The 13303-nt window shown below is 40.6% G+C and overlaps 1 protein-coding gene across 7 annotated transcripts in view; it reads left to right on the top strand.

The window, feature by feature from the left end:
* Window positions 1-12926, top strand: part of LHFPL2 (LHFPL tetraspan subfamily member 2) — a 121057-nt gene extending 108131 nt beyond the window's left edge. For all 7 annotated transcript variants that reach the window (XM_086868952.1, XM_086868948.1, XM_086868953.1 and 4 more), the window contains one exon: window positions 8493-12926. In XM_086868952.1, coding sequence (XP_086725078.1) covers window positions 8493-8749 — 257 coding nt within the window. In that variant the 3' untranslated portion in view covers window positions 8750-12926. The remainder of the gene's footprint in view (window positions 1-8492) is intronic.
* Window positions 12927-13303: the final 377 nt, after the last annotated feature.

Raw genomic sequence — 13303 nt, 5'->3', positions numbered from 1 at the left:
AGAAGGGGCATGAGGCTTCTAGAACTCTTTCATATTCAGACCATAACAGAAAAAGTTACAGTAGTTGCAGCAATGTTTAGCATATTTGTTTATAAGTGGCATCACACTGTACAAAGGCATTATTTTGTCTGAGAAAAAGACAAACTGGCGAATAAGGAAGAAAGCACCTTGTAAGCTGATGTTGCCTGCAGGCAACAGAAGCTGTTGCACAGCCAGGGAGCCCAAGCAGTAGGAGAGCAGAGCAAGAGTGGTTTTGCCCTTGAAGGCAAGAAAGCTTCTTGTTTGTCTTTCTAAAACGCAGAGCATGCATTTTTCAGAAAGCATATTTCCTCTTTGGATTCAGCTCAGAGTTTTTCTTTTCTGATGCCAGAATTCTGAATTCTTGGGGTGGGAAGAAAGAAAAAAAGGAGGGGAGAGGGATTTCTGATGGAAATCCTGACAGTCTGAACTGCTTTTGCTGTCTGCGGTATAGTGCTTCCTGTAACCTATATGGCCCAATGCCAGCATGATATCTAATACACACTTGGCAGCTGAAAGTTCAAGCAAAGGGGACTGCTGTCTTGGAATATGCCAGGGAAGAAAAACTGAGTTCAAGTGCTAAATTGCTATTGAGCCTGAGGGAGACCATTAGTAACTTCAAAGAAATAAAATGAAGATTTCAGTGTTTTGTTAGATTCGGTAGTTGACTCATCTCCTGCACTATCAAGGTGGGTACTTGGAAAGCAGCAGACACACAGCAGATTAAAATGAATAGAAAAATAAACAAAAATTTTATGTTTTCAGTGATCAAGTTTGGCAGTTGATTACCTTGGCAAGCATAAATCTCTTCCAACAAACAGCACTTAGTGTGAAAGAGACTCCCATGCTACCCACTGAGAAACATTTTACCGTGGCACATATGCACTCTGAGGTCTCCTACCAGCATAGGTGAAATGCTGAGCACTTCTTTACACCCCTGCCCTGGAGATGTGGGAAAGAGTGCTGGTGATACCCGGAGGCCGTGGGGATATCAGAAGGGCACAAGGGCTCTGTTTCTGTCAGATTTTTGGTTCTAGGCCTCAGAGCCAAGACAGATGCTGCTATTTGTATGTGGAATGGAAACACAAGGAAAATATTTAAACTTAGCAAACGCTGTGTTCTCACTCAAACACAAGAAAAAGAAGAAAGGAGCTCTTTTAAGAAAGAAGGCTAGCTTTTGCTTAGCTCCTGTCTTTGGTGTTCCTTATGAGGTGGTGAGGAAATAAGTGGATTTGAGTTGTGCTTTCTTACCCAGTACAGATGCCCTGCACTCTGCTGCTGCATATCTCATGAAGCCACAGGAAATTCTCCCCTTCCTGCATCTCCGTTTGCCTTTTCCTTCAGGCTGACTGCTAGCTCCTCTGCAGCTCCTCTCCCCTACCCCCAAACTGAGGTTGCTTGTACTATGGGATCAGTATTGAGGAAATGTAAGGCCATGAAAAAGGTGACCTGCTAAGGCCTGGAAAAAGGTCCCTTTTACCTCTGTTTAAGCTCAGGGAGGTGGTTGTTTTGGCCTCCCTTACTGAGCTATAGTCGTATTTCATTCCCTTTCTGCTAATCCAGCTTGAGTGATTGGAGGCAATGGCATTCACTGGTGGAACAGCAGTGGAAAAGGTTATGGTGAATGGTAGGAAATAGACTCAGTCTTCGCCTCTGCTTCTCTAATGAACAGAATATTTGACATGGCCTTTTCTTCCCTGATTCAGGAATCTCCTGAATTTACCACCCACAACTGAATTTCTCATTTAGGAGCATTTTAATCCAGGACTATTGCCTCGTCCTGGATTAAAAATACTCAGTGCTTTACTGGGTTTTAAGGTAAAATATGAGAGGTGCCTGAGCAATGGCCTGATGAGTGGAGAGTCTTCGTTTACCCCAGTACTGCTGAAACCTGTAAACATTTGGCTTCTGCCCTGCAAGTTGCTTTATCTTGACTTAATTGCTGGGTTGACAGCCATCACATGGGAGCCTCCAGAGTGTGGTGAGTTTACATGGCTGACAGCTAGCAAAGAGGCCCCAGTGTCATTTCAGGGCTTGGGACTGATTTTACTTTGAATCTACACATTTTCTTTCCTCCCAACTAATGGGCACTCTCACCACACACATAAAAATTACTAAAAACTAATGTTGAATTTGTCTTCTCTCTTAAATGAAACAGCAGTCTGCAGGCTCAGACTTCACTTCAGAGAAGTATAAGCAGTAAGATTATACCAATATAATAAACAACCCCCAAATTCCTCACTTTGAGCTAATAAACAGTTATTTTGTGGCTTTTTTGGGGGGTAGTAAAACATAATGGTTGAGTGTCCCACCAGTAGTCCCCTGCACTGTATTTCTACCTCTGCTTCCAGACTGCAACTGCAGTAATGCCATTAGATGTTTGCATAGGTTTGGTAATGTATAAATATCTCTGATTTGCATAGGAAATTTTTGCATGGGAAAAGAAACATGACAGTAGGGACCTTATCCACTTCCTCAGCTTGGGGAAGGCAGTTCCTTCCCCAAGCTGAGGAAATATTAGGTTTAGGGAAATATTTTTTCTTCTGGTAAGTGCATGCCCTGGGACAATTTTAAAGGGAAAAAAAAAAACCATATGGGTTTTGAGCCATCACCTGGTTGTAGGATTAAACTGCTAATTCTCCTGCCCCAGCTTAGAGTATCCCTGATTTCAGTACAGTGAAATCCATATATGTGCGCAATCATCTGCACTCATTGAAAGTATGAAGGTGTGCACTTGCCTCACTGCACTGCCTGCTGGCAACCCTCCCCCCTTCAGCAGCTAACTTATCCCAAAAAACATCTGCTTGTGTTAGCCTGCACCAGCTGTGGTGTCCAGGCAGGCTTCTTAAAGCATTGATCTTCATAATGCTGTGAATTTTTCTTTTGTTTCTTATGCAGTGTTTACAAGTGGGCCAGAGGCCATTTCCAAGGCACTAGGGCATGCAAAGTCTCCCCTTTCCTTCTGGACAAAGACCTACTTGCCTCTGGTCAGCTGCTTGCATTTGGTGGGTCTGGCAGCCATCCAGGGGGGTAAAGAGTAACTGCAGAGGCAGGTCTGTGGCCCTGTGCTGTGGGTACTGCAGGCAGTGCTCCGTTCAGTATCTTGTGCTTTTCCTATAGCCAGTGTGGAGTGCTAGAAGACCATGTCAGCAGGCCTGAGCCTTGAACTCTCATATGATTAAAATGGTATTACTGAGTCATTTCACAGGCTGAAGGTGTCTGTTGTGCAGCTGCCAAGTAGGAGGCTGTCCCTTCATCTGTCAGGGGGCAAAGTGATCAAAAGTGCACGAGTGGTAACCTGGTAGCATCCCTGCTAAATCCCTAAAAATTTGCATGTGGGAAAGCCTCCTTGTCTTAAGCTACACTAGTGCATTTGTACAGATATTTAACACATGAAATGGTTCAGGTGGCTGATGTGGCACATGTGGAAATGTGAGCAATAGCAATAAAGGTAGTGTGTCCGGCTGATGTAGTGTCCCTGGACTGATTCTTAATCTCCTGTGGTTTTGCAGAAGATTAAAACAATCAGGATCAGTGCCACTGGGGATGCAGCCCACCTGCACTGCACTGCAAAGCTAATCCCTCCCTGCTTTTACCCTTTTACCTTTTTTCCTCTCTTAAAATGTTGCAGCTCAGTTGTGCTGCTCCATAGGAGCCTATTGCAGTGCCACCTCATTGACCACAGCTGCTTAATTTCCTGCTTTTTCTACAGTATTTTAAAGCTTTTTTTACTATTTTTCTAGGAAATGAGTAGATAGTTTCAGGCTTTGCAATGGAAAGTGGCTTTGTTAGTATATGCTCTGTTTAATATAGCACAACAGCAGCGGCACAAGAGACTGTCAAAACTAAATAGCATACCTTCATTTGGCTAAACAAGCCTCTGCCCTACCCCCTGTCTCAAAGGTTCCTTCCAGGGAACAAAAGAGATTTTCCTCAGGTCTGACCCCAGCTCATAATGTGACATAAAAATGCCCACAATGAGAGGCTGGTCTGTTGGTTTTCCACAATGTTGACCTGGCAGCTCTGCTGCAGTATATGAAAACCAGGAGAAGCCTTGCTGCAGATGCAGGCCTTTAAAAGTTCTTGGTGCAGAAGTACAAAAAGTCTCCTATAGAAAAAGCGTGAATGAACTGTCTTCTGAAATATTTTTGCGCAGTGATGCAGTCTGCTATATCGATATTGATGTTCTCAGTGTACTGTAAGGTTTTGCTTTGGTGTGTTAGGAGAAAGGAGTTGCTTTTACACCATTTAAGTAAAGAGCACCTGATGTTTAATAGGCTGTTGTAATCAGGAGACACATAGCAATCTAGTATTGAAATCTAAATCTCATAAAGGCATCTTTTTGAAAGCAAGTAATTAGGGCCTGATAATAAAAGGTTATGTGGCCAAATTGCCTTCAGTGAAAGATGTAAAAATGTTCTCTGCTGACAGAACTTACACCAAAGAGTTTTAGGTGATGTCTCTGGGTAGAAAAGTAATTTGAATAGTTTTCTGTTGTCATACCCGGGCATCTTGCAACATTGTGTGATGTTCTTTCAAACCTCTTTTAGAGAATTCCTAAGAGGAAAGGTGACTGACAACTGGCAACACCTAACAAAAAGGAAATTTTGAAAAATTGTCATACTGATTTCAAGAAGTGTGATTGTGTTGCTAAAAAAAGTAGGAACAGCAATATGTGCATTTTCAGAAGATGCAGTTTCAGCAGTGCAGCTGTGCCCAGAGAGGGGATTAAATCTAGAACAATGTGAGCATGAGCTCTGTGAGCCTGTAGAGGAGCACAGTGGGAAACACCTTGTAATGTTTTCAGAGTGGATTTTTTTCTCCCAGCAGGGTGGAAAAACAGCACTAATTCCACAGGTAGGATGGCTGTGAATTAAAAATCATTTCTTGTACAGCAGCATGAAGAACTGAAAAGATTCATGGTAGAAAACTGGTTCAGACAGAGCACTCAAATTTTATTCTCTATTATTTCTCTTGAGTATTGGCTTCTCTTCAAAGACACAGGGACAAACAAAAACTGATTTTTTAAAGAAAAAAGCCCCACTCTAATTGGCTGTTCTCCTGCTAGGTATTTCTCAAGGCAAACTAGCAGCAGAAGGTAATTTTTCCCTCCTTGTCCCATCGCATCTGTGCTCCTGGGAGGAGAGGGGGTGGTTCTTTTTGAGGGGTGTCTGGCTGCAGTGGTTGAACAGTTAAGTGCTTTGGTTTGCTGTCTTCTATTTCAGGAAATTCAGGCAATGGATTGCACTATTAGTGGGTGGTGGAGCATCATCTGCCAGTCTTGTTCAAGCTGTAGAGTTATTGAGATGGGCTCTGTGACTGTCTCTTCTGAGATACTAGGTAGCAGGAAGCAAGGCTCCTCTTTAATTGAGCACTCCTTTTTATATATAAAAATATCAGGAGAGTCAGGAAGGGACCCTCAGCACAGCTTACCCATTGCTCTAGATATTGAAGCTTTGAGCTGAATATGTGATGAGGGGCCCGTGCCTCTCCACTATGCTGTTAGCATGAACCACAGGAGTGCCTTTCTGCTGAGGGTATTCTGAATTGACTTAATGGAATAATCTTTATCTACTTTTCCTGTCAAGCAGGAACCAGTTATTCATGAAATAAGAAATTGTGATAAAAACTAGAGATAGTCCTAAGAGGCTTATGAGATGCTTTCTGTCTGCACTGAAATGGAGTAGTAGAAAGGAGGTCTGGTAGTGAAAATAGTACTTTTTAATTTTTTTTTTTTTTTTTTTATTATGCTGATCCAGCATAGGAGTTACACAGTTAGCTGTCTGAAATCATGTACAAACTCTGACTCTATTCAAATCTATAGTTAAGGCTTTCCTCCAGATTTTGTTTTCATCTGTGAAGTTTATCAAATTATGACCTTCTATAGTATTTATTAGATATATATATTCAGGAATTTTCTGAAAAAATTGAAAAAAAAAGGTCTAAGTCAGTAAAGTCCTGATGCCTACATTTGGCAACAGTGCTGTGCCTTTTGAGTGCCTGAGTTTTGGGTAATGGCTTTTCAGCTTGGGGCATACACTCCATGAACCAGTCACTCTCAGGAGTTGCTCAGTGCTCTGGTTTTGATAAAAAGTGATGCATATGTCTTCTTGGTCCTGCTTGTGATACTCAGCCATAAGCCAGGTTTGCTGTTAAACAGAGGCCCTCTAGGTTTGTGAGTGATGGAGTGGTAAACTTCCATCTTGGCAGCAACTACACTGACATTTCAGATCCAGCTCCTTGATTCAGTGATGGTGATTTTTACCAGCCAAAGGGCTTGTGATCATTACAGGAAGCAGCAACTGGCCCATACCAATGTGCAGTCAGAAAGATACATAGTGTGGTCATACCAGTTGCAGAACAGGAAACTAGTGATGAATAGAGGAGAAGGAGCTGCTGGTGTTTAGTCTGAAATGGCTGCAGGGCTCAGCAGGATGAATGCACAGCTTATCCAGGTCTGTCCAAGATAAAGCAATACGTTATACTTAATGTATTTGGCCAACCAGCCAGGAAACACTGCATAAAATTTGTCATTTGTTCTTGAATGTAAGCAGTGATGAAATCCCTCCACAGAGAACAGATATCACTCACTAATGGATTTTGCCGCCCCAAAGAGTAATGACATTTAGGTCATTCATGCCCATGGTGTTGTGTCATCATTAGAAAAATGCTGGAGGAAGGACTTTCTTTTGTGAAATGTCTGGCATTCACAGACATTAATTTTAGACAGTTGGATGATGCTTTTTGAATTTTGTAAATTAACAAAACTGTAATTTTGTAAATTAACTGCTTACTAGCTAAGACCCACCTTTTCATTGTTGGGGAGGAAAATTTCATGCATCTGGCTGAATTTCTTTTAACAAACTATTAAGGAACCCTAACATAACTGCAGAGAAGTCTAAGTGCTAGTCTAACAGAATGGAAGAAGATGTAAACAATTCTTTAAACTTGTTCTTTCTAATCTCTTGGTTACAGGAAAGAAAAAAAAAGACTTTTTTTGTGCACAACTTTTAGCCTACTTCTAGAAGGTGACAGCACTTTTAGCCTGTTTTCATCAGGCTAGCAGGTTAATAAAGGGCTCTAAAGTGCAGGAAAAGTTAATGAGAAATATTTACGGGATCTGGAAGGCTATATTCATTTTCTGGATAAACTAGTTGTATTTAAACAAAAACTGTTTTTCCTAACTTTCCAGTTCTTTTAAGTAAATTTTTAAGGTAAGCAGAAAGCAAATTTTGATACTGTGATCTGTTCTTTCATATGTTTAGCCCCTTCCGACATTCCTTGTTGGAGGGAGGTATGTGCTTAATTCATTATGACTTTTTTTTTAGTGTCCATAAGAAAGCACTGTAGCCACTAGCATATTAGACATTTTGATTAAATCCCCTTTCTTTGTGCAAAGACACGTGTGCAGGGACACTAATGAGACTTTCAATTTCCTTAATGAAGCCCTTCACTGCTTAGATGGTCTTCAGAGAGAAACATGTGAATACAAGAGGTAACCTGTGAATACATGGCAAAACAACTAGTCTGAGCTTTTCACTTCCAGCCTGAGACACACCAGAGTGTTTGGGCTGTTTAGAAATATGGGGAGTTGAGGATTTTGCCCCTGCCATCACTAGGAAAGTGCTTTCCTTCTTAAGTGGTCAGTTGCCTGCTTGGAAGATCCCAGGGTTATGTATGCACTGGCTGTAGGTACTTGGTTCTGTTTGTTTGAGGCTGACTCCAGAATCCCTCTGTCATGAGAGCAGCTTAGTGAACTGGCAGTATTATTTTTCTGCCATGTCCTTATGTGCCAAAAAAAGTAGAAGTGTGAGGAGGTTTTTTTTTTGGTTTTTTTGTGTTTTTTTTTTTTTTTGCTTGGGCTTTTTTGTTTGCTTGTTTTGTTGGACATTTTAAATTTGTTTTTGTTTTGTTTTTTGCTTTGCTTTGGTTTGTTTGGGGGGGGGGTTTGTCTGCTTTTCGTCTTTTGGTTTTTTTCCAGGCAAGAAAATCAATGTAGGCAAAATCCAGAAGAAAAAAGCCAAACATATTCATGGTGAATGGCTAAATAAAGCTGAATAAGGACTAGCCAAATATAAAATCAAAAGTGGATGCAAGTATTACTACGTTTTTAAGATCTGCAAGCATAAGCAGTAGGTGGACATGCTTGAAAATTTTACACACTGTATTTGCAGCAATAATGTGTGAGAGCAAAGGATGTAGGAGGAGTACAGAGACTTAAATAAGGAACTAGGCACTTATAAAAAATAAACCTTTTACAACATAAATGACAGGGTAGCTTCGAATTTAGTTAGAAGACTGCATGGCATATGCTAGGGAACAATCAGTAAAGGAAAGATGGATGGATGAGATGGCAGTTTTCTCCTAATCCTGGTAAATTACTAGTATTGGTGACCATTATAACCATTCCTAGATGTGCTGCATTTGGTGTTAAACTGATTGTTTGTTAAACTTCTTTCTGTTTTTATTTCTAGGGCTCTTCCTTATCTTAGGCTTGATACTTTACCCTGCAGGTTGGGGATGCCAGAAGGCGATAAGCTATTGTGGACCTTATGCTTCTGCTTACAAACTAGGAGACTGCTCCTTGGGCTGGGCTTTCTACACAGCTATCGGCGGCACTGTTCTGACGTTCATCTGTGCAGTCTTCTCGGCACAAGCTGAAATAGCCACATCCAGTGACAAAGTGCAAGAGGAAATAGAAGAAGGAAAAAACCTTATCTGCCTCCTTTAACTCCAGTGGGGGAAAATAACGGCACCTGGATCTTTATCTGCTTTCCATTGACTGGACAAGCAGATCCATTTACCTGTTTTTACCATTTGTGTGATTGAGCCCCATGCATTCCAGCCGTGAACTACTGAAAGGGTCTTTATTCTTTGCTGGGCAATGAGGATCAGAGAAAGGATCCCAAGAAAGCAGAATGTAAATACTTGGGGATATTTTTAGTTTCATTCTGTGATCAGGACACAGTGGAATATATTAATCCAACTGGGGATGTAATCAATCACATGTATATAGCAGGAAATGTTGTTAAAACTGACACATTCTGATTGATCGGATTGCCTAACCCATCTTGGTCACTTTGAAGAATTTGAGTTTAAAATAATAAAAGCCAGCACATTTTTTTTTCTCTTCTTAAGCAAAAGAGAAGCCTATTTTAATGAGGCTGGATTTCCAAGGGCTCCCCTCACTGGTGAATATTTCTTCACCATCACCTGGTTTAGTACCATTTTCATGGAGGTGCTTTTTGGTACTGAACTTCCTAGAAGTACAGTGCCTTCTTGGATATTAACTTTATATTGGAGAGAGCAAAACTGATGTTTACACCAATCTTTAGGCATTTAGAAAGTGAAGTGCCTGCCAGGTTTCTCTCTCTTGAAACTTTAGAGCACAAGGTGTGTGCAGCTTGTTACTTAGCAGGTAAATATTGTTTCCGCTGACTAGACAGAGAAGCTGTTGTTAGACTGGCTCTCACATGATTCAGATAAAACAGAAATATTTCTACAGCCTTTATTAGAACTTGAAATCCCAAGCAGACAACAGCTTCCCACAGTATAAGCCTTACCTGGGCTGCAGTCTCTCCTACAACAATGGATTTCACATTGTACTTCAACTTTTTCTCTGGTCAGTGATACATCATTCCCAGTCTACAGATCAGTCTGTCTCATGACCCACAGGCAAATGAGTCTTTAGGAAATTTAAATTTTTCAGAAAGCCGTGACAAATTCTATATGGCTGGGAAGAATTTTTTTCCTTTTTTTAAATTTTTTTATTTTATTTTTTTTTTGTGTATGTGTAGTAGTAGACCTTTTTCTAACTAAATCAGCAGAAATTAAACAGACCTTGCCACAAATGCCATTTTTTTCTCAAAGCCAGCTGGTTGTGTTATTTGTGGTGTTGCCTCACTTACTAGAACTATTTCTGATAGCAAGTTTATAAGGTATTGTAACAAACACAGGAATGATTCAAATGTGCCATAGGAGCATTGGGGATAATGCATCCAAGAAGTAGTTCTAATTAAATACTAGATGAATTTTATATTGCTTTTCTTATTTCTTCGTATTTTAACATCATCCAGTGACAGTGTTGCTTCACTATTACACAAAGCAGAGATCCTTGTTTTTGCCTGGCCAGTCCTTTAAAATGCGCCATTATTATTAAAACTATTGTTGTTACTGTCCAGGTAGGTAGCTGCTTTCAATGCACTGCTGACGTGCACAAGTGCTGTACAGCAGTCCTGACAGTGGGCCTAGGACAGCCTGGAGGTCCTGGAGGTGAACAGTCATGGAACTGGGTCCCCATCCAGCATCTGCTGCCCACCACAGACACAGAGCGGCTCCCAGCCTGCGCCTCTGCCTGCAGCCTGCGTGCTGGACAGATACACAGGTGACTTCTGAGACGCAGTGCAACAAGGTCAGCTTCTGCCTGTATTCAAAAAGGGATTGTTTTAACCTAGCCTCTTGCATTCACCTGCTCCTGCAACCCACATCCACCATCTTCTACTTTAAAACTCACTGTTTCTTTTAAATGCTGAATTTAAATCCCCTCCAAAAGTTATTGTCAGGGACAAACTGCCTGCACAAACCAAGATTTCAATAAAGCAAAATTGCCAGCATAAAGTGGTGCCTGAGGGTGAAAATCACAGCCCGCACACCCCGTCCATACCTGTGTTTGTCTTGTTGGCTTTGCCCCATAGACACCCCATACATCTGAAGGACATGTACTGGCCTTGTATCTGGGGTCCAGCAAGGCTTCCTCCACGCATCCCTCCTGTACCCCTGCTGGAGCAGACACTGAACTTGGGCCACCAGTTCAGCTCTGCCCTGTCCTTGGGAGCCCTGCTGTTGGGAAAAAGGGGACAAGCAGTTGTACGAGTACCTTATCAACCAGCTAAAAATGAATTACTAAGCAGATGTACAGTTTTAGCTTCCTTAGATGGGTAGCAATCCAAACTCCAGGTAACCACTGCCAACAAGTCTTGACACAGTATTAGAGTGAAAAATGCTGCTTTGGCTTAAGCACTTGATTAGTCAGGTCAGTTCTCACAAAGGTCGAGAGGGCATACTCTGCTCTGCCTGAGAAGTAAACAATGAACAACCTTCATTCATGTTACTAGCTGACCTCTGCTGCAATCCACATGATGACTAAAAAAATTTCAATAGTACCTTTTGTTTAGGTTTGATTTTTTTTTAAGTACAAAGGAGAGATTTTCAGTGGCACATACTGCTTTTGTTTGCAATCGTAAGCAAGAAGAACCAGCTTTTCTGCTTGTTGCTGGTATATTATCAGCTTGCTCTGCAACAGCATAATTAACTAACTTGCAAGAATATCCATGTTCATCACATAGCACAGATAGAAGACAGGCTGGGAAGAAGTACAGAGGAGAAATAGTCAGAATTTCTTTTCTCAGGGTTCTGTTTTTCTAGCAAGTGATAAGGTGGTATATATTGAGAATTTTTTTTTCCCTGGATGAGGTTTTCAGGTGCAGGGTGCACTCACTGAATTTCACAGTTGTTTAAATTGCTCCTGAAGTTCACCTCAGCAGTAGCTTTCAAAGGCACTTTGGGAAAGAAAAAAAGAAAAATCAGCTTAAAGCTAATTTAACTGATTTCATGAGGGGGCTGCAGAGTGTAACTGCTTCTTAATGTACATGCACTGCATAGGATCTAGAGGAATTTGCTGTGGATTCTTTAAACCTGTGTGCCAATTAGTTAAGTTTGTTTTGTGGTATTGAAGATTTCTTCAAACATCTGTGGTTTCATCAACTTCTTAAACTTATATTCAATAAAGTGCCATAGACCATTTTTTAATTGTAGCATATTTAAATATATAGATATATATACACAGACTTGTGTGAGATGTGCAATACAAGGAATGGGTTTTGTAGGGGTTTTTTTGGTTGTTTTGTTGTTGGGGGAGGGGGTTTTGTTTGTTGTTTTGTTTTTGGTTTTTTTTTTAGTTTTAGTTTTTGCTTTTAAACAAGTAATTTGAAAAGGGACTTCCCAGGGAAGAAGTGGCTGGAGTTTAGTGGATATAGAGTAATGCAGTAAACACTGATATTGAAGATGAATACAACAGTAGTAATAGCAGCTTGAAGATTTAACAAAAATATCTTCTAGCTTGATTTGAATTACTCAGAACACAGACACTTCCAGTGTGAAGCTGTGTCCACCTCTGGCCATTAACACTCTAAAATCTGAAAAGGGTCAGCAAGGTTTCTTAGACTGCTTTTTTTGTAATGTGGCACTGCAAAAAACATTGCTACTGAGCTATTTCTGGGTTGTCTATATCACCTCTGTATCTATTTTACTCAATAAAGTTCTCTGGATTCTGAGATATTTTTTTTCCAGCCAAATAATTTCTATTTTGCATTGTTATCCCCCCCACTGAAGTTTCCCACATCCTAGTGGTAAATGCAGAGGAGTTCAGGCCTTCCTTGAAAGCCATGGGCACTGGTGCCTACACCTCAAGGAAAGGGCAGAGTCCAGCAAAAGCAGAGCATGGCAGCAACACATACACAGCTCCTTGGTATAGGAAGAGCAGCTGCAGTGATCCAGCTAGAGTAGCTTTTGAGCCATGGTTTATTTGTGGTACTGTTTTTCTGTTCTTGACTCACCACTATACTTGTTAGCATGAATGATGTACCTAATGTCTTCTTTTTAATCTAAATTTCAATTAAATGTGAGTTTTTGAACTTTTAACAGGAGTCTGACTACCTTAATACAAGCATATTGGACAAGTTTGATTCACTAGTAGCTTTAATAGCATTTAAGATCCCAGTCCAGTGATGTATTTCAGATTCCCATCTGACTTAAACACTTATTACTGCTTACTGATCAGAAGTATGTGATCTGAAATTGTAACTATGTGTTAAACAATACAGTTGCATTAAAGAGACTTTCTAATTGAATATAGTTCTGTCAAAATGTGTTTCATTTTGCAACTAAAGCACTGCATTTCCTTTCTCATGAAAAAGGGTAGTAACAGTTGTAAAACAAATACTGCTTCATCATATATAGATTTTTAAAATGGTGTTTGCCACAGTCTGTTTTAGCTTTCAGCTAAAGACTTTTAAAGAAAAGTCAGCATGTCACTTATTTGTCAGTTGCAATGGACCACTTCTATTGAATTTATATAATCATGTATAATTTAAATACACCTTAACAGTTCCTGAACTTCAGAGAAGTAGCTCTTGGTTGCAACTTGGAACATTTAGAAACCCAGAAGTTAGGGGATAGAGGCCAGTGAGTGCACCACTACCATAGTCAGTATATGGATTTCAAAACA

Source organism: Cyanistes caeruleus, chromosome Z (genome assembly GCF_971803275.1).
Source record: "Cyanistes caeruleus chromosome Z, bCyaCae1.hap1.1, whole genome shotgun sequence".
Lineage (NCBI taxonomy): Eukaryota > Metazoa > Chordata > Aves > Passeriformes > Paridae > Cyanistes > Cyanistes caeruleus.
Note: the sequence above shows the minus strand (reverse complement) of the source record. Positions and strands in the feature narration are given on the sequence as shown.